The sequence below is a fragment of the Anas platyrhynchos genome, chromosome 4 (assembly GCF_047663525.1).
Source record: "Anas platyrhynchos isolate ZD024472 breed Pekin duck chromosome 4, IASCAAS_PekinDuck_T2T, whole genome shotgun sequence".
Classification (NCBI taxonomy): domain Eukaryota; kingdom Metazoa; phylum Chordata; class Aves; order Anseriformes; family Anatidae; genus Anas; species Anas platyrhynchos.
The window spans coordinates 63963415-63991041 of NC_092590.1; the positions used below are offsets into that span (position 1 = coordinate 63963415).

At 39.7% G+C, this 27627-nt stretch overlaps 1 protein-coding gene across 12 annotated transcripts in view; it reads left to right on the plus strand.

Moving 5' to 3' along the window:
* Positions 1-27627, plus strand: part of LDB2 (LIM domain binding 2) — a 373131-nt gene that overhangs the window by 316646 nt on the left and 28858 nt on the right. For all 12 annotated transcript variants that reach the window (XM_072037750.1, XM_027457343.3, XM_005016981.6 and 9 more), the window contains 3 exons: positions 3211-3383; positions 8311-8433; positions 10044-10127. In XM_072037750.1, coding sequence (XP_071893851.1) covers positions 3211-3383; positions 8311-8433; positions 10044-10127 — 380 coding nt within the window. The remainder of the gene's footprint in view (positions 1-3210; positions 3384-8310; positions 8434-10043; positions 10128-27627) is intronic.

A 27627-nucleotide genomic window follows, 5' to 3' on the forward strand; every position in this document is an offset into this window, starting at 1 on the left:
AGGAAAAGAGGAGACTAAATCAGAGCAAGAAGTTCGATGACACTAAGGTGGGATAGGGGAGCAAAATAGTAACTGGGAGGTGAGAGGGAAAAAGTAAAAATAAGTAAGAGTAGAAATGGACCAGACTGGAAGGAGATCCTGTCGCAGGGAACTCCATGAGGATGTAGGCAGAAAGCCTTGCTATAGGCAGGCAAGAATTCCCCTGAGAAGCTGGAAGGAAAGGCTGCCTGGCAGCCAAACCCTGCAGCAGGTGTTCCCCTAGGCCCTGGCACCCAGGAAAGGCTGTTCCAAGTCTGCCCATCCTCAAGCTGCTGCTGCAGGCAGTCACAAAGGGCTGTGCAGTGGATCTGAGGTGTCCATGTGGTGCTCCTTTAGGTGGAATAAGAAGTGTGTGGTATGGCAGGAGCTCCCCTCTGAGCAGCCCTGGTGGGATGGCCCAGAGAAGTGTCCACAAATATCAAGTTGTCTAACAGTCCTGCCTTCCCATTGCTCTGAGTCCTCCTAGGAAGGAGCCTTCAGCTGTGTTTTCTGTCCCTCAGAAGATATATGGTGTTGCTACAAACCAACAGGGGCAGATACAGGAGGAGTGTGCACATCCGCAGCTGGGGACGTCCACCTCCTGTGTGATGGGAAGGAGAAAGGCCATCGGCTGCATTCCCCTTCCTACGCCAAAGGAAGGAGGGTGTGCACACAGCAGAGCTGAGTGTTTGTATACAGAGTTATGTTTTGGAGGAGAAAAAATCAAGGAAAGCCTTTTGCACTTAAAAATCAGAACGTTTGTAACTATCCTAGGTTTTATAAGAGCTTGTTCCAGAGCCCTTTGTTGTACTTGGAAATGTATTCTGCACAAATAAGCTTTGTTACTGCTGTAGAGAGTTTCATGTTTATACTAGAAAATAAATGATCTTTTTAAGCCATTGAGTGCTTCAGGAAGAGAAACCAAGCCTTGAACCTGCTCCAGTCTTCCGTAGCAAGGCGACACGGTGAGCTGAGACCAGGTTTGCTTGTTAGTAGGGTTTCCATGAATGTTTCTCCTGGAGGTGAATATTAGCTCTAGTTGTTTATGCTAGACATTCACATTAGTAATTTTCACTTTTACAGACAGACAGGGTCTGCATATGTATCAGCAGCTGAAAATAAGGTTCCATGGGGCATATCCTTGTGTGCACCTCCTCATCCTTTTGGTCCCCCGCTTTGTTATTCACAGTAGCATATCCCTGTGGCAAGCACAGATAGTGCTTACCGGGAAAAGTAATAAGAATAAGGTATTTAATGTATTTGTAGCCATCTTTAATATGTTATAGCTGCAGACACAAGGCAGAAAGCAGCACTGTATGACCGTGCTACTTTGGGAATGGTCTATAAACTGCAGTTAAAATGGTTTCAAGATATTTATGCAGTGCCTAAGTCACATGAATAGAGGTTTATCACAATCAGTAGGAATGCTGGATTTTCATATCACACGTTCACTGCTTAGGATGATTAGCAGGAAATTTAATTTGCACTAATTAGCCTTAGGGGAGCAAGAAATTAACTTGATGGGTAAATTTCACATTTTACTATATGCCATACCAACATGGAAAAATTTGAGCTAAATCTTGAGATTCAGTCTTACTCTGATACACTGGACTTCAGTTTCTCTAAATTAAGTTAAAAGACTGTAGAAAATTAATATATGCACGGTGAGTGGGTGGGTTTTTTAGGAGCTTGAGTTGTAGAATAGTTGTTCAAAGTATTCATTGAATTGTCAGCCACATCCAGAGAGTGCAGTATATTTTTATACATAAAATGATGTTAATATCTAATATTACAGCAAAAGCTTTAACAAGTCCTAATTTTCTATATTTGTATATTTTCATTATGTAATGTGCATTCTGACTGCACAGGCGATATTCCACATTGTAATGCATAGAGCAGAAACAGTTTTCACAGAACTACTTCTGTGAAAACGCCATAGTTTTTAATTTACAACACCCACTTGCAAATACATTTTTAGGGTCAGGCGCCTTTGTTCGTATGCTGGCAAAATTCCTCTGGAAATAAGATTTTTAGAAATTACTCTAAAAAGTATACAGCAAATGAGAGAGGCATGAGTCACCACATAGTCCTAGTGGGTAAATACAAATTAGGAACTAATAAACTCTAATTTTGCCTGTTGATGGTGACTTTTCTATCTCATTGTTCCAGAACACTTAGTTTAGATCTCTCGGTTTTTCCCTCTGCATAATGTAATTTTTTATATCCACCACTCAGAATTACTGTAGATTGATTAATGCATGCGAAGCAATGACTCATTTGGTATGGAAGTATCGGTATATTATAAACTAAAGTGTTCTGTCATACAAGCTTGAGGTTGCGTCCAAATTTATCTGTAAAAAAGGAGGTGGAAAACATCAGTTGCATATGAGATAACTGCCTTTGATGTCAGTGCTTCTGCTAGTCTGAAATACACGCCGAAGCTCACTATTACTTACTTGTAGAATTCGGTACCTTGAGTCCGTCCTTTTGGGTTTAAGTGGTAGATGTAAACTAGCTCAGGTGTCTGCTCAGACCTTCTAGCCTGTGACACAAATACTTCCAGTCTAAACAAAAATCTCTGATAGGCTCATGGGTAGTCATATATTGTATAACGTACCGTATTGCCTTCTCGGCTCTTTCTCCATGGCTCTAATTTCTCAGCAGTAGCCTTCCTGTTCAATTGACAGTGTGTATGTATGTGCGTGTGGCTACATATAAATAGACACGTGCACACACGCACACACACAAACATATTAAGTCTCCTTTATATGAATGTGCTTTGCCTTTTGGGGTGTATGAATGTGTTTCTGTAAATGCTCACCACTTGTATTTGTACATTTATGAGTAATGTCCAACTTTCAGCCATAATTGACACCATGTGGCTCGCTGTATTATAATTACTTTGGGACAAAAAACTTGCAGATGGTTTCAAGAGTGACTCTAACTCACCATCAGCATAAAAAGATTAAATAAGATGAGCCCACTCCCTCTGAATAGAGTAAGTCGTTTTCATTGATTTCAATGGGAGCAGACGCAACTTCATTTCTACAGCAGACAGAGAACATGTATTAAATTCTTTAAATGAAAGTTTGATTTCATTGCACTTAAAATTATTCATGTTCTGTTAGCAAATGGTTTGAGATTTTATAACCTAGAGCATTTGCTGAATTCTGCTTTGTATTTTCCTCACAGCAATTGGAAGGACCCTCATTCCTCGTTATTTTAGCACTGTCTTTGAAGGAGGTGTAACAGACCTGTATTACATTCTCAAGCACTCAAAAGAGTCATACCACAACTCATCCATCACAGTGGACTGTGATCAATGCACCATGGTCACTCAGCATGGAAAACCCATGTTTACCAAGGTAACAGGGAAGACTCAATAAAGCATGTTGTTGATTTTTTTTCTTTTTTTTTTCTTTTCTTTTTTTTTTTTTTTTCTTCAGTGTATATGAGAGTGAAAAATATTGGCTGTTGCATTTTTCTGGTAGACTGAGATTATTTCTAATACTGAAAACCCTTGAAGCCCTTTAATTACTGTTTTCTGTATTCATTACGTGACTGGAAAATTCTGTGGGCATCTTCTGCAATTCTCCCAGAAAGACTGCAAGAGAAGCACATAATGCCAGGTTTCCAGAACTACCAGATATACATGAATTAAATTCTACCTGCCCAGCTCCTTTTCTCTTGGCTTGATTTTAAAGCAACAATGAGATTTTACATTGCTGATACCTACCATTTTGGATGGCATGCTTTACACTTGATACTTACCCAGTCCAAGAACTGTAAATCTCTAGGAAAATAGTGATTTAATACAGTAGCATGTTGGTCCAAAGGGCAGTGTAGTCAATGGAAGGACTCGATTGATTTAAGCATGCTCTGCATCAGCTAGTTAGTACATATTCAATATTTGTAACTGGTAGTGAATTATCTTCATGCATTGGCCACTTCAATCCTGTAATTAAACTGAGTGCCATATATTTATGAAAACAGTACCAAAAAGGTGGAAAATGCAAATCAAGACAAAAAAAAACTAAAAAAATACAAAATCAGTAAAGTGGTTTTGAAAATAGAAAGGTATACTTCCATAATTTAACAGAAATTGTTTATTTTATATTGTGTACCTGTTCATCTCTATGAATGTCAATCTTCATGAAGAAAAGCACAGAAGGAGGAGGTGCATCGGGAGGAGATAACCTATCCATGTTCCCCTAGGCATGCAGGAGTGGGAACGTTTCAGAGTCTAACAAGACACTATTGACCAGGGACTGTATGGCATACGTAGCTTTAGCACGTATGTTAGTCCAGTCCCTTTGTAGTGGCTTCCCTGATTTTTCTATGCCTCTTGGTGTGGGGCTGAAAGAAGAGGGAGAGGAAGTCGCTCGTGTGCAGAGCGCTGGTGAGCTGGGAGGTGTGCATTTTACGGCGTATTTGTTCCAGCTGTTCCACTCCAGCCCCCTGTGACTTGCACAGACAGACACAAACACAGAGAGAGCAATGAGAAGAAACCAGATATTCCTAGGTGGTCCCTCTTTGTCACCTCGCTGCTCACGAAGAGTTGTCCATGGCTGCCGCGGGTAGAGAACATGGAGGGGGTGTATGGTAGCTGCTTCTTTGCAGATCTCCCCGAAAGGATTTCTCCATCATTTCCCAAGCTTTTTGTTAGTGCTAACACAATAGCAAATAAGATAGAATAGCAGCAGGGATCGGGCTGGATACAGCCTCAGGAAGGGGAGCCTGGTCATGTCCTGGAGTGCTGGTCCTGTAGGGAGCAGTGAGGCTCTCCTGGGCACCACAGCCCTGACAGCACCTGTGGGCATCCCTTAGAGGGCTCTATTGGGGATGCTGATAAAACCTCTGCATCCCACTAGAGAAGTTCACATGGGGTGGAGGGGGGGGTCTTATTTGGATTCTAGGAGGAAAAATCTTTTTTTTTTAATAGCCATATGTTAGAATATGACTGGGTAAGTAAGAAAATTTGAAATAAAAGGCAGTAGTTGGTGGAATAAGGGAGAAAAAAATACATCACTCTCAGTAATAAGTTACAGCTGAGTGTTGTCTCAGCTGTGCGTGTGTAACTTCTAGCAGAGATAGGAAGGACACAGATCTTGCACCCAAAGGTAGGTGCTTAACTCCCACAGCATTGCTGGTAGAAGCAGACCTCCCATAACAAGCAGCACTCCAGTTGAATGCATAGCTCCTCATATCATATCTGAATTTGACCCAGTCACGGTGTTTTATTAATACAAAAATGCAAACCAGCCATTCTTGTTAATAGCTGTCTCAATTTCACAAACAACTTGTAAGCTACAAATTCACTAACTTCTAATATAATGGGCTAAAATAGTTCTCATCACGTATTGAAGCAGAAATCCACAGCTGCATTTTATTCATTTCAACATTTTCCCAGTTAGAGCAGCTCACTGCTTACTGCAGCATTGGATAAATGTATCAAATGGCATTTCCAGTTTTTTTTTCTTTTAGCAAATATGGCTGGAACTTGCCTATCATTGAGAATATGAACAGTTCAGCTTGTCTTTAGAGGGTGGCTGCTCCATGTAAAGTGAGGCATACATTTAAAAATTGTTTTTATCACAATATAAATAAATACTATAAAATATACAATTTGTGAATTAGAGAAAAAGAGACCAAAGCTGTAACTACTGTGTTCATTTACCTGGTAGATGTTTCTTTTCTTTGTTTTCTCCAGGTAAAGGAAAGCATTAGGGGTGTTTCTACTACTCTGTTTACCAACACTCCAACTTTATGTGTAGCCAAATTGTTTTTCTGCAGTTTGTGATTTTTATATTTCCTGATAAACTCACAAAGGCGAGCCTTACCTTCACCACAGGAGCACCCGCTGGTAGGACAAGTTTCCTCCTGTGCCCACCAGTGAGTCCATTGGCTTGATTCACAAGCATAGCACTAAAAAACTCACGGTGATTTTGATCCTTACTAGCAATCTTAGGTATTTCCCAGATTTGTGTAAGTGTTAGATTTCTTTCCAAGCAAAGAGTCAGGGTTGAGAAGTGGTTATTAACAAAAGGGGGAAGAGTTTTAGGTGCATTGTACCAGGGCACTGAGAACCTGAGCAATAAGGAACAGGACTTAAGTAATTTCTCATCTGTGCAAGCAGCTGAATTTCCTACAATTAGTAAGTGCAGTGAAGGGGTTAAAAAGCTATTGGTTAGTTTGAGAAATGTTCTTTTTTAGTTTTTTCCTGGCCTAGTCTAGAGCAACCACGTGATATACTGAATGCCTGCCAGCCTCTTTCTTGTTGATCCTCCAGAGACCATCTGTGCTGGGGGCATTGATTAGAGTGTGTCTGCTGGGATTACATCTTTTCTGTTGCCATGCCAACTAATCAGCTGATTTTGGTTACCACAGAAACAAAATGTCAGAGCTCACAGTACGGTAACATGAATTCAGCACAACAGAAAATGTTTTCTTAATTGGAGACCCTTTTGATTTTTGGGATTCTTTGTAAAAGGCAGCATTAAAAAAAAAAAAAAAAAAGAAAGAAAAGAAAAAAAAGAGGCCCATTTAGAATAAGAACTGCACCAATTTTATTGATTAAAAGCAATGCACAAAATTCTGCTCTACATAAGGAAATTAAATTCCTTTATAAGATGTATATATTTTTACCACTGTGATATGAGGTATGTGTTTCAGTTTTTCTATTAAAATTTGTTAATGTCATTGCATAAAATAGATCTGTTAAGAGCTGTGGGCTTCTGAGCTTAACAGAAGAAACATTTGAGAAGCTACAGGTATTATTAAAAAAAAAAAATAAATCTGAAGTATTTTCACATTAAATGGTCAATAATCAGGAACTTTGGCCTCAGTACAGTGACATTAATACAAGAAAATGTTTTTCTTCTTGTATGAATTCTTCTGTGCACACGTGTATCCCTGTGTAATTTCATATCATAGTGCAAGTGATGTGAAAATCAAAATCAGGGTCAAATGACAAAATAAGTCACATTAAGAATTTCAAGGCATCACTGAGGTATGCTGAAAGGGACAGAGGAGAACCTGTTGCAACATTCTTCTTCATAGCTCTACAGTAATTTGTCTGTGTAGTTTGCCTGTTAAAATTACCTATATGTTTTTGCAGGAACAGCCGTGATGATGTTAAGTGAACTGTTAACCAGAAAAGCCACACATTGCGTTAGTGGGAACTAGTCAAATCTGAGCTGGGGCTTGTAAAAAGGCTCAGCAGGCTCAACCAAATCTAGGATGGCTAATTGTTCAATCAAATATTGGTTGTATTAAAGTTGGAAGAACCATTTATTTTAAAAGCTATTACACCCTGTGTCCACAATATCTCTATACCCTGCACTTGGAAGTTTACTTTGAACAAGTTGTAAGTTCAAGCATCCAATTAAAAAAAAAATCAGCTACAGAGATAGCTAAATTTTGGATCATTTATTTGTTCCAGAGTACCCCTAGCCAGGCATGTATTGTGCACTCACTTATTTTAAAGACAGCCAAAGCCTTTTTTTTTTTCAAATTAAAGTCGTGGACAGTTGCACCAGTAAGAAAAGAAAATACACACTTCCTTAGACATGCCCCCTCTCAACACTGGATGAGCCACTGTCCATGGATGCATCTGCACTGTGCATGACTGCATCCTCTGGCTGTTCATTGCTGCCCCATCGCTGTCTAGCTTTCTTTGTAAGGGTGATATTTATAAAAGTAGATAAGAAATGGAAGGAAAAAAAAGGGGGAGGGAGGGATAAAAAGCCCAGAAAAGACAAAAATACTTGGAAAAGACAAAAAAAAAAAAAAAAAAGGAAAAAGGAAAACTGTCAAGAACCACCACAGCCATTCAGGGCACTCAACTAGAGAGGAAAGGAAGGTTTACGTGCCAGTCACTGTAAGATCAGTGTGAGAAAAGCTGGGAATGGTGGGGTCAGCAACGTGACACTGAGTGTACGCAGTTGGACCACGGTCACCTCTACGGTGATGTTGAGTCATTAATTAGCAGTCATGAACCAAGAGGGAAAGAGAATTGACGCAATAGATAAAATTTAGTGAGCACAATACTCTATGTTTGTAAGATGCTATAAAATCCATAGTATTATAAGTTACTGTCTCTGCAGTAAGGCCAATGAAGTCATTTTCCAGCATTTGCTTTTTCTCCCCAGAAGAAAGAAAAACGATTAGTCCAGCAGAGATGAACTGCTGATGGTACTACTCTGATATTTTTGAATGTTATTTGTTCAATGATACAATACCATTGAAAACAAAATTCCTGGGAATTTATTTCATGCATTTTATGTATTCTAGGTATGCACTGAAGGACGTCTTATCTTGGAGTTTACTTTTGATGATCTTATGAGAATAAAAACATGGCACTTTACTATTAGACAGTACAGAGAATTAGTCCCACGCAGCATTCTAGCCATGCATGTAAGTAATCCTTTTTTCATTTGACCTAATGCAAAGAGCTGAGATTAGGTTTATGAAGAACTTCAGCAAATTTCACACCCAAGGCAATTAACTATAAATATTTTGTTTTGCCTGCAACTATGTCCATTTACAAGTGCTTTCATCACTCCCTCCTTTCTCAACAATATATTGTTGCCACTGTTGCTGTGTTTTCATTTTGGTTTAGCACAATTTATCTTTTAGTCCCATTTGGTGGTCTGTATAGTTTGGGCCCAAAATCTGCTATTATTGATACTAACTGCACTAACATCAGTGAATTTTCATCACTGTAGATACAAATTATGTTTAGTCTTTAAATGAAGCTAACTAATTCTGCTTTTGCAAGAGACAGAAAATAAATAAATACCATACATTTACTCAGAATCCTTCAGAACCATAATCCAGGTGTTCTTTTTTAATATTTCAAGGATGTTTTCTTTTGTAATTGGATGAAAACACACACAATGGAACACTAAAATATTAAATATTCTATAGGTTGAAGTCAAAATATTGTAAGGTAGATCACTGGGGAGAAACAAAGGACAGAATATTATTGCTACTTTCAGTGCTGCATTATGGAAGCATTCAGATTAGTAGCGCTCCATATCCAAAATTAATTGCAGGGCTATGGATTTATAGAGGGTAAAAATACAGCCCCAAAAGCCCTTATTTTGACATCAAGTTACTTAGATAGCCAAAGATAAAGATATATTTTCAAAGTGGAGTTTTAAATAACGTAAGTGGCTCAGACTTTTTTTTGAAAATGCTGTTACAGACTTGAAGCAAATACACTTGAAAATTTTCCCTTACATTTCTATCTTTTTTTTTTTTTTTTAAAGAGGGCTGATCTTGTGAACTCTTCAATACTATCCCATTAAATGAGGATAGCTGTAAGCAATGTTTTATATTTAGGGGAGTTGTAATTCAACAAAGACAGTAAGGGACTAGAGCCGGGTTAGCCAGTGACCAGCAGGTATTAATTTTAGTAATGAGATTGATCTCATTTTAAAGAGGAGACTGGTCTCACAGGTAAAACTCCCAACTAGGGTCAGAGAAGGACTGTACTCATGTTTTTCCTGTTTCATCTGAGGAAAAATAACCTGACCAGAAGGGCTCTTCAGTCTGTCCTTAATGCCCCTCATGCGAATAGATCTGCTGAAGGTGCCTTGATGAGTTCTCTCCACTTCAGTTTCTTGTCCACAAAAAGAAAGCAATAGCTTCATTACTCCTGCCTTTATCTGTTTAGTCTCTTGGTCCTCCAGTCAGCACATGGAAGGCTTGAAGTCTACTGTGATCCTTTGGGAAGTTCTTTAGTGGGACTCTGCTTGTTTGCACCCCATGCGTGACCTGACTTCCTGGGGCTATTTCTTGAATGGGCAGGGATATTGGAAAAGAGTCTTCATTTTGCTCCCATTTTGTAAGGTTTTGCTTTTTTCTGTGCAAACAGAACACTGTAGTTTATGACATAAATTTAGCATCAATAGGAATGGCATATTGCTTCAGAGAACCGTCCCCACATTTCACCAAGCACATAAAGAAAAAACAAATAGATGAAAAGCAAAGTGAAAATTCTCTTTCCCTCTGTTGTTTAGGCACAAGACCCTCAGGTGCTGGAGCAGCTGTCCAAAAACATCACTCGAATGGGTCTGACAAACTTCACCCTCAACTACCTCAGGGTAAGCATACCATAGCTAACGATTATTGCAAGCATTTTTTAAAAGTCACTGCTAGGTTTGAGTTAAGGTAATGAGAGCAGAGCCTGTGTCAGTCAGGTAAGAAATGGACCTAACTCTTAATGAGGAAGAAGGAGAAACACAGAGACTGCACTAAAGATGTAGCTGCTATTAATGCAGCATTACAAAGGGGAAGAATTTTGTTAGGGATTTGAAGCAATGTGTGCATAGCTCCCTGTTTTTGATGATCTTTCTTCTCAGTTTTGAAAAATTGGTTTATTTTTTTGCAAGTAAGAAATTCCCAACCATTTTTCCTCTCTGTTTCACTGTTCCTGAGAAAATGGCAGCTCATTCTTACTAAGAACTGCCAGTCTTCTCCACCTCTTCGACCTCCCCACCTCCCCTGGCAGAGGCAGGGCTGAGCAAAATCTCAGCCCTGTTTGCAGCAGTTCCTCAAAGCAGTCCTCACTTCTCTTGCTTCTGGGAGCCTGAGCTCCCTCCTCAGCCTTGCATTGAATTGAGTGTGTTTTTTTATGATTAAATAATGCATTTGTTCCCATTGCTTTTTGACCCTTAAAGTGCATTCAAAGTTTGGAAGTTTATTTTTATTTTTGAGAGTATTCCCTGGTGTGGGCTTACAATGCATACACTGAAATATGGGTTTGTAGAGTTCATATTTCAAGGTTAAAATTCAGATTTTTCTTATTCCTAGACATGCTGTTAATAGATAAAATGGGGCAAATTGCTCAATGATACACCAAGCTAAATTGTCCAAGAATATCTGATTTTATTCCTTCTAACTGTGTGAGTAATTATTCAAGATGCTTCTTCAAGATGACAACAGCACTCTAGAAAATGAATTTTTTTCAGCCTAAGGTAGGGTTATACCTGACTGTCTTTATTTTAGCTGCACTTCTTGCAGGGCTGTGATCCTTATAACAGCTTCCCTAAGGATGGAGTCCTACCCCCAGAGTGTTTTGGACTCCAGTGGGGGACACTGTGTAGGACGGAGACATGTGGTGAGATCTCTCTCGCTGCATGTCTACAGCTTAGAGACAGCCTGTAGCTGTCCTTCCCCTTCCAACAAGATAAGCCACTGTTGATAGTTGCTTATGTTGTGTTGGCGTTAAAGATACCATTCAAATCAGCTGCGTTACGCAGAGCAGGTCTGCTGTACTGTAACTGAAGGAAGAATTTGGCATGAAATCTCAGAGGAACAAGACATTGTGTTAGAATTTCCCATGTATAAATTCAGGAACAGTATGTCTACGTTGTGTGCATTGTATTCTTACAATTAGCTTAGCCCCTGGCCTGGTTTGGGGTGACCATTGTGCTTTGGTAATGTTGACGCACCCATACCGCTGTCGTCTTGCAGCTCAGCGCCCTGGAGCACGTTCTCCAGAAATTCCCTCTGGGGTTTCCTCATAAGTCACACCACATTTTGCATTATGGCAAATCGGGCAGCAAGCAGCTCTCTTTGGTAGACTATTTCCATGTTTTCTTTCTGAGTTTTCCTATCTCACAAGGCTTTGCCTGGCTTTTGAGATCTTTGATTCCCTTAGCAAGGCTGGACACACTGGTGATCGCTCGGAACGGCCCACACTGGCTGTAATGCTCATCACACAGCCTCCACAGGGCTCCAAGGTTGAATCTGTGGCATTATCCCTATCGCTGATCCCTTCCGGGTCCTTTGTGGTGTGTTCTGTAATTGCTGAATGTGACAATGCAAATGAGAAAGGCAGGGGCCCCGCTAGGACGCAGCTGGCACCGCGCACCCGTGCTGCTCCCCCTCAGCATCAAAAAAAAGGAGGAAAGGAAGAAAGAGGGGGAAGACAAAAAAAATAAAATAATAATAAAAAAATCCTCAGGAAAAGAAAACTGGGATCAAGATAAGCACTAGGGAGATGAGCACTGAAGTGGAAGGGGATGAAAAGAAGAAGTCTTACTTTTTTTCTTCTTCCAGACTAGTTTGGTTAGCTTAACAGACATTAGGTCTCTGGGTGCAAAGCTTCTTCTGGCTCCTGCTGTGGTGATTCCAAAAGGAAATCTTTTTTTTTTTTCCTTCTTCTTCTTCTTTTTTTTTTTTCAATCCAATCTTTGTGTCTTTCTTTCTTGCAGCGAGGAATTGATCATTCTGCTTTTTTTTTTTTTTCCCTTCAGATGTTCGGTTCATCATGGGAGCTCATATGAGATAATATGTTTCCATTTGGTTTACTTCTTTCCCAATTACTTTGTTCTGTTAATTTTAATATGAAAATCCTTTTTGAACTTAGAACTATAAAACCATGCAGTAAAAACAAAACAACAACAACAACAACAAAAAAACAAAACAGTAAATGCACAGAGGTTTAAGGTGTCTTATTCTTTATTTAACCAGCATTTATTGTTATTTTATCCAGTCTTCCCAGTATTTAGTAATTAGCACTGTTACATGTGTTTGAATAAGGATTTCAAACTAAGCATAAAAATGATTTTCATTTTTTTTCTGCTGCACACAGCAAAGGCTTGTGATACTCATAAGCGAAAACTTCACTGATGGGCAGAATTAATCATTTTTATTCTCCAACGTGCACACAGCAGCAAGCCATGCTGCAGTCTCTTTAAAGGGAGAATTTAAACCTGGATTTCAGATGGTTGTGATATAAAGGTATAGCCTGTATTTTTTACACTCTAGACATCACAGAATGCTAAATCATTGCTATTTGGGATAATTGCAGTTGCTGGCATGTAAACCTTCATTCCAAAGTGCCACATGCCTGTAGAGCCACAGCTTTGGATGTGTGCCCTATTTTTTCTTCATTCAATCTGAATAAGGCTGTCCAGCGTAGAAGAACATTGATTTTTTAAATCATATTTAATACAAATTTAAAGTATGTTTTTTGGAAGATATTCCAGAACCTGGAAATGAATCGTTTTGTCCTGTGTCATTTGCCAAATGATTTTTCTCTGTTTTCTCTGGCTCTGTGTAAAACCATAGGCTTCCTTTCCTTCCAGTTACTAGTTTGTTTTGTTCCAGCATAATTGATTACCTCATCAATGGGGTCAGCAGACTTTGCTGTAGCTGCTGAATAGGAGTTGAACACACTGTCTCAGAAATAATGAGCAAAATCTTGTAGGTTTTAAATTAATATCAAGCTTTTTAAAACATAATTTCTCATCGAGTCATCAAGTAGTGGATATTACAAAGTATCAGATAATAAGGCCAAGACCTATATCCTAGTCTTAGTCTCTACAACTCCAGGAACAAACAGGGATCCTGTACAGAGTTTGAGGATGGAGACAGCACTCAGAAGAACAGTTTCTACCAAGCTACAATAATTTAGTCCCCACACATTACCTTCATATTTTTTTTCTATGTAGTTTTCTAGTTGCTCTGCTATTTTATTTAGATCTTAGTGTGCAACAGATTTGAATGTATTCTAAACAGCAGCTGTATACCAGCAGCACTACTCACAGCTTGAAGCTCAAATGTTTCATGCTGCCATCTATAAAATGATCTACTCTCTCAAAATTTCTTGCATGATAAAAATGCCAGCCCCTACTGCCAATTAGGCAGGACTACCTGGCCTGAGCCTTGAAATATAGCTGTACCTTGCCCAGCAGGCTTCTAAAAGTTTGCCTCTCCTTTCTTGTACTGGATGGGTTTGGGTGATTTCTTAGAGCTCTTCTAAGGGCAGTGATAGCATCCGCCCCATGGCATGGGTCTGCTCTCGCAGCATGTTTGTTTGAGTTGGTGGAGCTGAGCCTGCATCTGGCCTTTGCAAAGTGTATGCTGGAGTGGCAGAGCCTCCTGCCTGTGTCTGGAGAGACATTGAGGCAGGGCGATGCACAGTCCCATTTCCCCTTACATCCTGTATGGCTGCATTAACCAAGGCTTATCTGAGCTACAAATTATCCAATTTGTTTTCTCTATAAACCAATAATGAAGTGTTACTATTGCAACAGAGGACAATATTTTCTGAATTCCCCCTTTCACTAATTTAGTTTCTCACTAGACACTCAGATTTCTTCTGCTAGGAGTATAACATGAATTATTTAATGGGACACAATTTTCTAAAGGCAATACTTACAATGCAATCAATCCATTTGTATGTATACCCATTGTGCATGCAAAATTTTCTTTTCAGTATGCAAAATAGACACACATGCAACAGCTTTAATGTGCAGGGAAATCTGCTTTTCTAAATATGGCTTAATGCATGGAAAAGATATAAACTCTAGTCATTTGGGTGCTAGTTTCCTCCTGATATGTGACAGTTCGTGGCAGCTATCTGGTCAATATTTTACAGCAGTTTGTGTGTCTTGAGTGAAGAAGGAGAAACATTACATGCAAGCATTGTTAAGGATGCAAAGTCAGGTGCTCAGGGTAAAAAAAATGCAGTATTTATAGTCGCCCATGCAACATTAATCCCTCTCCCTTGGTGAATAATGTTATGTTATCATCTTTTAACTACAGCTTTGTGTGTTGTGGTTTCCCCAGAGCCCCTGACTCAGGCCAAGTGCTGCGGTGCTGCTCATTTCCTCATAGGCTTTTCTGCAGCATCATTGTAGTACCTCATCTGCAGATGTTGGTGGTTGTGTAGCACCCACCAGGTGACGAGCATTGTCATGTGGCACTGAGCACTCAGAGCAGCACACGTGTGGTGGCATGGAGCAGTCAGAGGAGGCAGCTAACTGGAGGTGGCCATTCAGAGGAAGCAGGGGTCTGATTTTGCAGGGCTCTTGGGGTAACAAAACTCTTGGCAGTTGGGTGCAGTCTATTGTCTCAGGCTAGCTATATAGCTGAAAAAGGAACAGACAAGCATTTCAGCTTGTACTGGTGCAAATGCTTTTAACGTGACTACATACCACAGCAGAGCTCAGCAAGGGCAGTTTGTTATAGCAGCCTTTGGTTGCTCTAAAATCTATGCTCATCCTTTCCCGTTCTGCAGTTCCCTTCTTCCTTCTTCTGCCATGTTTCAGTGTCTTCATCAGATAAGCACCACATCCTGCACACAGCAACTTCATTGCCTTAGTTCTGTGCACAGAGTGTGGAGCGTTAGGGAAGCAGGGTGTGTGATCATGTAGTGAGATGCTGTACCCGAATGGGTATGAGTAACAAGTTCTATTAAGGTTTCACGAGCTCTCAAAAGACGTGTTTGGGATTATTTAATCATTCCGGGGATTTTTCTATGAAAGCTGTCAATTTTAAAGAATCCTCAGAACTCTTGACACTGAAAGCAGACACAACATTCTGTAGACTTGATTCCTATAAATGGTAAAATTTTTCAACCTAAAACAATTCAGCTTGGGGCAACTCTCCCCAGGAAAACGCAATCAAAGTCAGAGGGTTCTCACAGAAGGATTCAGATGACTCTTAACTGGCTATCCATTATCTATCTGCGCCAACTATAATTAGCAGATTCTGCCAAGGTTCTCTGGTAATGTAATTTCTTGCATTTATTTCAGTAATGATCACAGTGGTTTCTTTTCCTCACTTTCATGCATCTAATGTTTTATAGACAATGTTATATGTCACTTTCAGAATAATAAATGAGAAAAAATGTGTTCTTTGCAACAGCTCATACAGTCAAATGCTAGCTTTTCATTTTTTTTTAATAAAGACACAACATCACAGAATATATATAGCAAAAATTATTCCATCATAAGCAGAAGAGATCAGAGAAAACAATACAGCTTTTTTTTTTTTTTTTTTTAGAAAAGAAGCAACCAGGATGGAGTAAGTGGGGAAAGGGAGCAAAGAAGGGAGAGATGCAGGAAGTGAGACAGGTAGAGAATGAGGCACCAGTGCAGAAATGGTCTGAAAAGATGGAATCTGACGTAGCAGAGATAGGGCACAGGTTGGAAAAGTGACACTCACATTGGTAACAATAATAGTATTGTGCTTTTTGTCCATTGATCTCTAAGTATTTTATTGAAACAAATGAAGTGTGCTATTGATGGGAAGGATTGGATGGCAATTTTAAACTGGACTTTAGACCGGAGGACAGTCAGCCTGTGCAGTAGTGACAGCTCTGCTTCCTGTGGCTAAGAAGTAGATTTTAGTCTCTGTGGTTAGCAGAAATTGTGGATGTCAGTAAAAAATGGGCAATGGGAGCTGAGCATAAGAGATCAGGATTTTATCAGAAATGGTAAATTTTACACACATTCTGGAGAGGGAAATGGCCAGTCTTCACACAAAGGGCACTGATGGGCTCATGAGTTTCAGTTAAGGAGAAAGATGTATTGTGTATGAACACAAGTCAGCTACTATGCCCACTGGACAGACAGACTTTATGACCTTTGAAATAAAATTAAGGTCTGGACTAATGAGAATGGAAAGATGATAATCAGCGATGTGAGTCCTTGAAGCATCCATGAGTAAGAAATAAGAATGAAGTTAGGTTGGAACAGTTTTAAAATAATAAAAAAAATAAGTTAGAAGGGTAAAAGAAAGAGAGACAAAGACAAAACAATAGCCATACAAAAACAAGCTATAAGATTTAAACTAATAATTTTATTTCAGAACATACAAAAAGGGGAGAGAAAAAAAAATAAAGAAAAAGAAAAAGAAAAGTCCAAGAATACTGCCACAGGCTCTGTTTTTAGAACACCAAATTAAAGCCTGGACTGGTATGCAGTGCAGTCATAAATAATAATAACTATTAATTAAGTTTAGGAATGAGAGCTGCAGAGGTATGATTTGTACGAAGACCTGAAAACGCCAAAACCAGCTCCTTGTTCAAAGCAATGAAGACAGCAAAAATTTTAATTAGTTGTTGAATATTGAATATCCATGGGTGTTTGGTGCAAATTGTTATGCAGGGAGGGTTGAGTGGTAGAAGAGGTCAAGAAATAGGCTTTTATGCAAAGCCAGTGGTTCAAATCTTTGTTCTTGGAAGCAGTTATTATAGAGCCTGAAATATTCATTGTAGAAAGCCTATGGCAGCCTATGGTCTGCTCTCTATTTGGAAAGTGAATCCAATACCTCCCCCATGTTTTTAATCTTCAGAAGGATTATTTCATGAGTCTGTTTATTCTGATATCAGAAGAAACTAGGTCAGATAATCATTTTAATAATTTTCTTCAGGTAGTTAACCTCACCAGTTAGCTTGCTTGTCCCTTCTCCCTCCTTTGCCACTTTTTCTATACATAGTATGGTATTACTCATTACATATCTCTGCTGGAGAGATCTATTTTGATGCATTTCAAGATGAAATTCAGCTTTTCCATGTTTACATACACTGGAGGTACGCTTTCGGCTCTTGAATTTCTTCCTGTTTGAAGGATGCTCCCATAAAAGTCTCATCTTGGAGGTCTTTTCCAACCTTAACGATTTTACAATTCTATGATCTTTCTTGTGTGACACCCCAATCTTTGTCTGTATGGATGGTGCCTCCCCACTTTGTGTCATTCAGAGTCCATCCATATCCTCCCACTTCTTCTGCTATAATCTCACCCTATTTTTATTCACAAAAGAAACTCTTAAAAAGCAACATCTGACACTAAAAAGTAAAATACCACAAGCATATAAAAAGTGATTAATAGTCCTGGGTTTCTGTGTTTTTTATGGATTGGCTTACACAAAGCTAACTTTGTCTTCTGTTCTGTACTTGCACAAGCACTCTCAGAGCTATATAGTTATTTGGGTCAATAGACTGGTCTGGTGGAAAAACTCATCATCCTTTCACCCAAACGATGGTCATCCTCAATAACTCCCTTGGTGCTACTCATGTGGGCAGGGAGTACATGGATTCCTATTTGCTGGCATCTGTCTTGAAGTTAGACCTCATCTCCAAATTTGCCATCACTGAAGGGAGAGGGCAATAAATGTGCTGGGGAATCCTTCAGATCCTAAGCTGTGAAGTTCCCTTTCTTACTTCTGAATCTGAGAACATTATAGCAGATGTGTCTGACCTTTTTTGCCCTTACGCTGATACAAATATGTTCTCTTCAGTGGAGTGACTACTGACTTTCAGCAGTACAATTTAGGGCAGACTCTTGCTCATTCAAGATTACCATAATTTACAAAACAACTTGAATTGAAAACAAAATAAACAGAACAAGGAAAGGTTGGTTTATCAGTGCACTGGTTTTGAGTGAAAAACAGGATATGTATGTCTGTGTACATATATATAAAAATGGAATGCACATTTTTGTAAGTACCCAAGGAACCTTACTCCAAGCAACTTAGCAGTTAATTGCACTAATTGAAACTATTTTCTATTTGTGCTAAACCTTTGGAAAACTTTGGTAAACTGTTTCACCGAAGTATGTACATTTCTATGAGTATCAGTGTTTATCTGGTGGTCATAAATGTGCAAGTCCATGCATTGCTTTTGATTTGAAAGTATATCTTGTATTCATATTAATGGATATATCGATTGGTATATCTAATTAATGATACATTAATTAGATAAATTAAAGAAGCCCATGATTTTGCAATCACCTCACCTAATGTAGAGAATTTACAGACCGTGCTGATGAGCAGAAGCACTGAAGCAGGCCTGTACTGGTGCATCCAAAAAGCTTGTGAGCAGAGTGTAAGCAGAAGACATTTAAAAGATGTTAACGCCGTTTTCCATCTGTTTTGTTTTACTTCTGGTACTGTGCTCTGCACAGCTAGAAACCTGCTATATTGAATACTCTTCCCTTCCCCAAAGGGCTTCCTTAATCCTGTGCCTCGTTACCTTTTCCCATCAGTGTCGCTGCCTCACCACTGCTTCACAATAAGGCAGTTTGTTAATCAAAGATCCAGTTCAACATCCATTGAAGTCAATGGGTATCTCTCCTTTGATCCAAATGTCATCTCATAGTTTTTCATTTATTCAGAGGTCTTTTATACCCGTAAAATCCAATTTATTGAAATTAATTTCTCCATTCCCTTGGGCAATTTTAGCCATGAAAATGCCATGCTTCATGAACAACAACAACAACAAATGGTTATTTTTATTGCATTTTTTGTTGTTGTTTTGTTTTGGAGTTTTGTGACAAAAGAAAATTAACTTGATTTAGCCACAGATTATAGTTCTTAGGTGAGCCCAAAGGAACAAATATCAGCTCGAGGATCTGATTTGAAGAAAAGGTTTAGGAATATAAAAGAATGAAAGAATACAAAAGAATAGTGCTTTCATAGCAAGACAGAGAATTTTCTCATTTTATTAATCATTCAGGCAAAACTTAGAGCTGATTTAATTAAAGGACTGTGCACCATTTCTACTCAAGATAAGATGATTTTACATAAAGTAAGTATGAAGCACATGAAACAAGCCCAGAGCCCTATTCCCTAGCCTGATTTCATAGCATCTCATTTATGAAGCAGGATTGGACCCAGCCAGGTCTGGAACAAAACCTCCAAGGAAAATGCAAGCACTGTCTAAACAAAATGGTGTTGGTGATTAAGCAGAGATCATAGTACTCTCTGGAGCAAACCTTGTCTCACTCTGGTGCTTCGCTGCACCAGCTTCACCACAAGTACTATTACTCTCTCTAGCATGGTGTAATGTAGATCCCAGGCCTACAGGAAGGCAGAGGTCTCTTTCTAGAGACTTTCCAGTCAAACTAATGAAGTTATAAAATGGAATAATCTTCTGATTGTGATATGCAAATGAAGGAAGTAAAGTTTCAGTCTTCACTACACCAGACCTTTCCATTTATTAGCTTTTGAGAAGATCTATTGGAGCTACGTTGTCATTTGAAATATTATAGTCTATTTTAATAGCGAGTCAGCCTTTTGTAACTCTCCCCATATCCTGGTGGTATTCCAGTGTATCCTTGGGTGCCTTACTGTTTTTCTTTGTTAGTGTGTGAGATGAAATGTTCAGCCATACAAAGGAGAGAATATCATATATTCTATTGCTATGACCTTGAACAATGTAATTTTAAAAATTAATTAATTTTCTGAAAATAATTGCAATAAGAAACAGAACATGAAATACAGCTTGCTCATTATGAAAGCTAGAAGTATAAGGAGAATAAAAATCATTCAGAAGAAAAATATATACTCTTGGAGCCTTTTAGTGTTATTACCAAAATCATATTCATGGCACTTCTTGTTTCTTTTGTGCACCTTCTTGGTGGCTAATTGTATCCTGAAGACCATCTGGTCTCTTGTCAGCTTCTTCAAATTCATCCTGGGTCAGTGTCAGGGTAGATTGGTTCCTATAATCTTATTTTAATATTTTAATTCTTACTGTGGGACACTTTACAAGCTAAAATAAGCTTCCTGTTACTATAATGGATGATAAAGAAAAACACTACTAATCATTATACAAGTATACAAGCTGGAATACCATCTCAGAAAGCAGTGGCCTTTCTCCAGATTCCAGTGCCACAACTGGGTGCAAAGCTTCTCCTGTGGTATTTATATATTTCACTTCCTTTAAAAACACAAGGTACAAACACTGTCAGATAAATCACAATAATTTTGTGAATTTCACAGCAGCAAAGGACATGTGGACACTGCCATATTCTAACCTCCAAGGCTTGCTCCCAAGCTGCTGCAAGTCAGCCCAGCTCTGCTGAGATGATGGAGAGCAGCCACGCACTGCCCGAGACTCCTCCGAGTCCAAACCCAGAGGGAAAAGGCTGCCTGCCTCTCTTTTAGAACAAAACAAACAAACAAACAAACAAAACAAACACCAGCCCTCAAACCACAAAAGCTTCAAGAGCTTTATTTTTATTTTTAACTGACTACCGCACCGGGGACTAGAAACACATGAAGAAAGAGGAAAAACAGAAGAAACAAAGCCTACTACCCAGATGAGCCAGTGAACTGTAGGGCAGGCAGAAGGATGCTGTCTATGACAATGCTCTCAATTCTCTGCTTATGCTGTCCTCCCATGTTTTTTGCACCAAATACTGCTAATGACCATTTCCTTCAAGAGGAGGGAAAACAAGAGATATCATAGGAAGGGTCAAAATGTAAAGCAAAATACTTTTTTTAAACACTGATTTGTTCAGAATGATCCTTTAGGCTCTTTTCTCTCTATTTCCTTTATGTGAAATTAAAGAAGAAAGCAGCCTTTTTGTCACCTGCCATGAAGGAAGTTATTGGTCCTTGATAGCTCCTCTGTTTAAATGGATGTTGTGGCTGCTTAGTACATCTTGAGATGGATGTGTCATGCCAACTTTCACCCCTAATTTATATTCTCACACAGACCTAAAGGGAGCTTACATTTTTAACTCACAGTGTTTGATTTCATTGTTCAAAGTTTTGTTCTTTCATAGTTTTTTCTGGACAATAATTAGATGAGAAAGATTTTCAGAGGATATCAACTAAAATGGTATTGTTGATTTTAGTGGAATTATACTGAATTGTAAAAGGGAAAAATCAGTCCAAAACAGAAAAAAAAATAGAAGAAAAGTAATTTAATTTAAAAAATAGAAGAAAAGTTAACAAAAAAATAGAAAATAGAAAATAGAAAAAATAGAAGAAAAGTAACATTTAATATCCTTAGAGCTGGCTTTGACAAAGCTTTTAAAATGTGAGCTGTTTAATTATTTTTTTCTTATGCTCCCTTCTTTTAGGCATACATACATGTATTTTCCCAAACAATTCATACAATTTCCCAAATAATTTATACAGTTTGTCTTTACTCCGCTTTCTACTTGTTAGGCTGGAATCAAGTTTTTGAGGCTCGTTATGGATACAGTCCAAAAAGCTATTTATCTATGTGTGTAATCATGGAAGGTGATGTATACAAAGGTGAAAACAGCCATTTGTCATCACGATCTAGCCCAAGGATGATTTGTATTTGTGCCTTGGGAATAAGGCAATACAGGCAGTTTTTCTTCTCATTAGCTACTTTATTTGTATCTGTAGGGGCTGTCAGAAACATGCATTTAATAACTCAACAATCTGTATGTTAACAAATAAGGCGCTGAGAATCTATAGAATATCTTAGAAACCACAGTTGTGCAGAAAATGCCTTTGGTGATGAACAATTCAACCTTCCACTTGGGAGTGCTCAAAAAAAAAATTAAACAAAAACCCAGAGTGGATTCATCTATGATGACTTTTTTGCTTTTCACTTATCATTTAGGGATTTTTACTTAAATACAAAATTCTGTTTTCCCCAGTTTTAGTTGCAAAAAAAAAAAACGCCTATATTAGTTGGCCGGTTTGGGCAGAGTGTTACTGAAGCAATGGGAAAGTCCAGGGAGTGCATCTGTGGTTGGTTATCAGTATTAAACACCTTGAACGAATTGTGTAGCATCAGGAAAACCAGATGACTTCAGCCATCCAAGAAGTACAAGAAAATGCTTTGCCTGCAGGCTGTTGCAGCTATTATAAAATAGAAATAATTATGAAGAGGGGAAAAAAGTTCATCCACATACATTTACTAAAGTATATGCCCGTGACATCATTGAAAATATGCCTGAAAGTTTTAGCATAGTAAAGTTATTTCATATTATAAATTGTGTCATGCCTGTTCATATTTTCTGTGGCCTCAGAAAATCTCTATCTACCTGCACTCCCATTGTCATCATATCTGATCTTTTTGCAATTTTTAATTGTTCTAACAATATTGTTGTAAGAGCTATCATAGCCCTTGCACAGGTGAGGAGCTTTAGGATGCTCAGAAGTATATAAAGCCCCAGTCAGACTTGGGGGTTTCCCTGGAGCCTTCTGTGAAAGTCTTCAGTCTTTGACTGGAGTTTATTACTTGGAACACCACAGGTATCTGTGCCATCCTGGTTCAAAGGTTCTGCTCTCTTTCATTTAAGAAACATGCTCCAAAAGTTTACTAACTTGCTCATGATTTAATAATGGTATTATAAGCAAGAGGGAACCGTCTAGATGAAAATGTAAATATGCCTTTCTCTTTTGAGTATAGGTACCAACAATAGATACAAAACACCTTTAAACTTCTTGGTCAGGTTGATGGTTGGACTTGATGATCTTGAAGGTCTTTTCCAACCTAAATGATTCTACGAATCAGCCAGCCATCCTTTTGGTTATTTTTGCAGCACAGGACTGAAGGTGGTCAGTGATGCCTGGCTTCATCTGGTACACCAGAACCCTTGCCCAGAAATCTGGACATATGGGTCAATGTCCTCCTTAACCTGTGGGAGTTCAAGCCCTCATGTACTGATGCTCTGTGTAGAGGTTAATGGTTGTGAGGTTCTTTTGAAGGTGGGCCACAGTGGGAGGGAGAGCAAGGTCCCCTTGACCAGAAGAGAGTATGAAAAGGAGAAAGATAGTCTCAGCTGATAAGGGAGCATGGCTGACTAAGAATGAGGACTTCTTTTCCAGTCTTAGCTCTCAGGATTCATTTTTTTAATCAAAGAGCCAGTGAGTAGCAGGTTGGTGTGAAAGTGCCAGTGGTTGCTCTTCTATGTACTCAACTTGTACTTGTGTGTACTTAAGTCATCCAGGTCTGTTAGGCAGACTTAGATTCCATTTGATTATTCAGACCCTCAGGTTATGTCCATCCTCATACATTAAACAGCATCCAGGGATGTTATTAGGCACCTGAAAGCGATGTCTATACTCTCTTAGAGCTGTCCCTGGTCTGCTTTTTACCCATGCTGACTTTCAGATAATTCAGGGGCAGAGCTCAGGAGTTAGTGTAACATAGAGCCCATTGCTGGAAGGCAGTTTGTAGGTGGCCTCTCTTGATGCATGAGGAGGTTTAACATTATGAATATGGGGCATTCCCTGCCAGTTGCCTTGCTGCCAGAGAACAGTGCTGGCACATTTAGTTTATTAAGGTTGCTGCAGCTTCAGGGGCCTTTAGCACAGAGGGTGCCTAGTCTGTGAATTTTGAACAGCGTTTGAGCATGTGCCAGGCTCACCTCATCCACAGTAGGTGAACTGCAGGTGCCTCAGCAGGACTTTTATGGCTGATATTCTTGGAGTTGAAAGGGCTTAAATGTGGGTGCTTTTGGATCCCTTTTTTTTTTTTTTTTAAATTTCCTTTTTGATGTTGCATTTAGTGTTACGACCAAGGTCACAGACCAAGTATGAGCTTGAGGACCAGATCATCAAATTTTTTGCCTCATGTCATTTTGCCTCATTTTGCCACCATTTAATTCCTGTTTTCTATATTAAGGGAAATGCATGCTTGTGCATATTTGTTCTTTCTGTCACAGGAAAATGCTGCTGTTGTTCTCCTGCATGCTGGGACCTCATTTGCAGTAAAAGTTTGCTGTCAGCTAACAGTAGCAATGGCAGTCTCTTTTTATGGCCATCCCAGATACACTTACGGGGGCCAGAGGAATACCTTTACTTGCCCCTCTGGAGGAGACCAGCAACCTTGACGAGGCAGGAGTGTAATGGCCCAGCACCAAAGCACCCAACTGGTACCCAACACACAACAAAGCATGTTTCAGGATGGGAGGACAGTGCCTGAATGCCACTGAGAAACGCTAGCACTTGGAAATGTATATCTGGGTCCACAAAACAGGGCTAAAATCTGAAAAAATGCAAACTCCTCGAGTATCTCTGGTCCTTGTGTTCCTGTCTGAGTAGAGTAAGAATCTGCTCTTTGATTTCTTTTGTTAGTGTTACAAAGTCATGCGGCTCACAAAGAGGAGAGGGGTTCCTCCTTTCTGAGTTGCACTTTACAGCAGAACTGTTAAGTGCTGAGCACAGTGGTTTATGGAGGTGATATATCAGACAGAGGGAACACAGCTTGACTTTCAAACTCCAAGCAAGAGTTTGCAGTGCTAGCAACTAAGAAAAAGATATTTGTACATGCAAACTGCAAGTTTTATCTGGAAATCGGTGTGAGATAATAGTCTTGGGACATCATGACGGTGTTTTACACAGACACAAGTGGAATGTAACAGCAGTTGTGCGAAACTTTGCACAAATCTAGTAATAGATCAGCTGGTCTGTTTTTAAAAGGAGGGAAGGAAGACTATTTATTTCCCCCCAGAGGAACTGCTACAAAGCTGTTTTCCTTATCAGAAGAACACCTTTTTCCTGAATGTTATCTCCCTGACATTTGTGCTGTATAACCTAATGAGGGCAGGTGGAACACCATGGAAATGAGTTATTGTTGATTTGATATAATTTTAACTTTTGTTTCAAGCCTATCCACAGAGTTGGTATTCTGAGCCTTCATTTTGCTTATTTGGTGACCTTGGGCTATTTTATAGTCAATAAGAAGGAAAAAAAATATGGCACTTATTTTTATTGTTAGGCTGTTAGGTGGCTCAAAGTCTTATCTAGAGACCGTAACAGAGTTTCTGTACATTTTTTTTTTTCTTCTGTGAGCAGCAGAGAGTGTTCCTTGATCTCCCCACATAAAATGGCAGGGAGCATTTTTGATTTAGGGTCTTCTCTGAATGTTTGATTTCAACCCCTTGCATCCCGTACCAGACGCACAGCAGTCCTCCTAGCGCAGGGATCCTGCTGTGCCAGTGGGGCGAGGAAGCACGCCGTGGCCCTGCCTGCTGTCCCCTGGGGCTGCTTGCCCTGACAGAGAGACACAAACTGCCCTGCCTGCATGGGGAATGCTTCTAGGAATCCCCCCCAAATGGTATCTTGGCAAGAAAACAGTGAAAATGGGGATATGCTGACATGACACAGAAGTGGGCTTCCCTCCGCCAGACGTAGGAGGACGTTGCAAACCTGGTTGTGCACCAGTGCCAATGGTGTTGGTGTGGGGGTTTTTCCTTGCTAGGGCAGCTGCAGTGTTGTGCATGCAGCGAAGCCCAGGAATGGGGAGAGGAGTTTGTCCATGCTCAGCTCTGCCAGTGCTCCTCCTGTGGCCAGCCTGTTTTCATTTGTGTTCCCAGCACTAAACAAATAAGTGTGGGGGGGACTTGAGGTGTGCAAACATTCACTATAGAAAGTAAAGCCTGGGATTTAACCTTGTCTCTGCCCAGGTGTAGCCTTTTCCCATCTTGGCAGTGGAGCAGAGGTGTGTTAAACTCCAGATCACACAGAATGCAAGGTAGTCGAGCATCAAGGCTCAGGGAATACTTGGACACAATCTCTTGAATCTTAAATGGCTGAGCATCCATGGTTTGTTTACGTGAAGCTAGAAGTTTTGCCACTGCTGATGTTTTTCTGTTGCTGTTTGCTCAGTATCCTGGGGAAAAAGAATCAACAAAGTGGTTCAAAGCTAGGATTCATTTACAAATACAGTATAAAAAAGAAATCAGAAATGTGAAAGGAAACTACATCCACAGAGCCACTCCCTGATGCTTTACATGTATTTTTGCTTTAATAGCAAACCCTGAAGGAAGGCAAATTCCCAGTGCTTTTCTCTGCCAGGATCGGGGGGCAGCTTCTATCACAGTAAGAAGAAAAACTGCAGCTTTAGTTCTGCCTATCAGATAAACGACCATTCTTTGGATTTCCATCAGGAGGCTGCTTCTTCTAAACCACTTTCTCCTCTTCACGATACTTGGCTACTGGGAAAACTAGTATAGTTTTCTAGTCATACACAGACAAGAAGAAATCTAAGTGTGATATAGAAAGAAATGTAGTTTTCTCTGTTGTCATCTATCCTGGCTTCTGGCCAAAGAGATCTGGTCCCCAGCTGTTATGTTAGCTTACTTATTAATCCCCATGCAGCCCAGCCATTGTGTGCTTCTGGAGCTGGGGTGGTCCCCAAGAGCTCCTCCGAGTCCAGACTGGAGAGCCACAGCACCATCAAGCAGCCCATCTCAGCTCCAGAGTGACCCTTTCTGCGGAACTGAGATAATCAGCCCTAATTACAGCCGAAATAAGATAACGTTCCTTAAACAAGCCAGCAAGGTTCTGGCTCAGAACGCAGTCCTAAAAATGCTTTCGTCTATCACCAAGCAGAAAACCTCCAGTTTCTTTCAGAAACCCACACATGGATTGGCAGTCTGTATCAGTTGCTTAAGCAGCATTTGTCCCGCATCACCAGTTTCAGCCACACGTTTCTGCCCACATGCTGCCTATTCCCTTGGTTATTTTTCAGATGGACCAGTTCCCCCAGCTGGTTTTCTGTACAGCCATGCAAATAGCTGGGCTTGTGCAATACTGGGGTCAGCATGGTGCATTGCCACCTAAGAAAGAGCAGCCTTTGTGTAGTGTCCTTTGGATCTTGTCCCTTCGTGGAGCTTCCATGTGGTTTCTTCTAGCCTTGCTTTCTGGGGAGGGGGAAGAAGGGAAAGGAGGCAGTCAATATGTACTAGTGTCTGTGAAATGAGATTTTTGCAAGTAGTAGTTTATTCAGTATTTCATGGGCCATCCAATCAAAGGTTTTACAGTTGGGCAAAAATACTTGCAGTCTTCTTGCTGTTTCTCAACAAGAGTTCAACTCATTTCTCCACATAGCCACAGATTACTGAAAGGTTGGGGAAACAAGGGCATACCTAGTGAATATAAAATTATTACCAGCGCTTCACATATTCTCCACACTGTAAATGTTCGCTTACTTCATGGTGCACATACCATATCACTTCCCAGAAACCAAGAGTAGGGTTCTTTTGCTGTCTGCAGTACTAGTTAGAAGCTTAAAAACAAAGGATGTGAAAAAGCGTATTCCTGCTACTTTGCTGGTCAGTGGTGTCTGCAGACTAATTTATCCTTGCA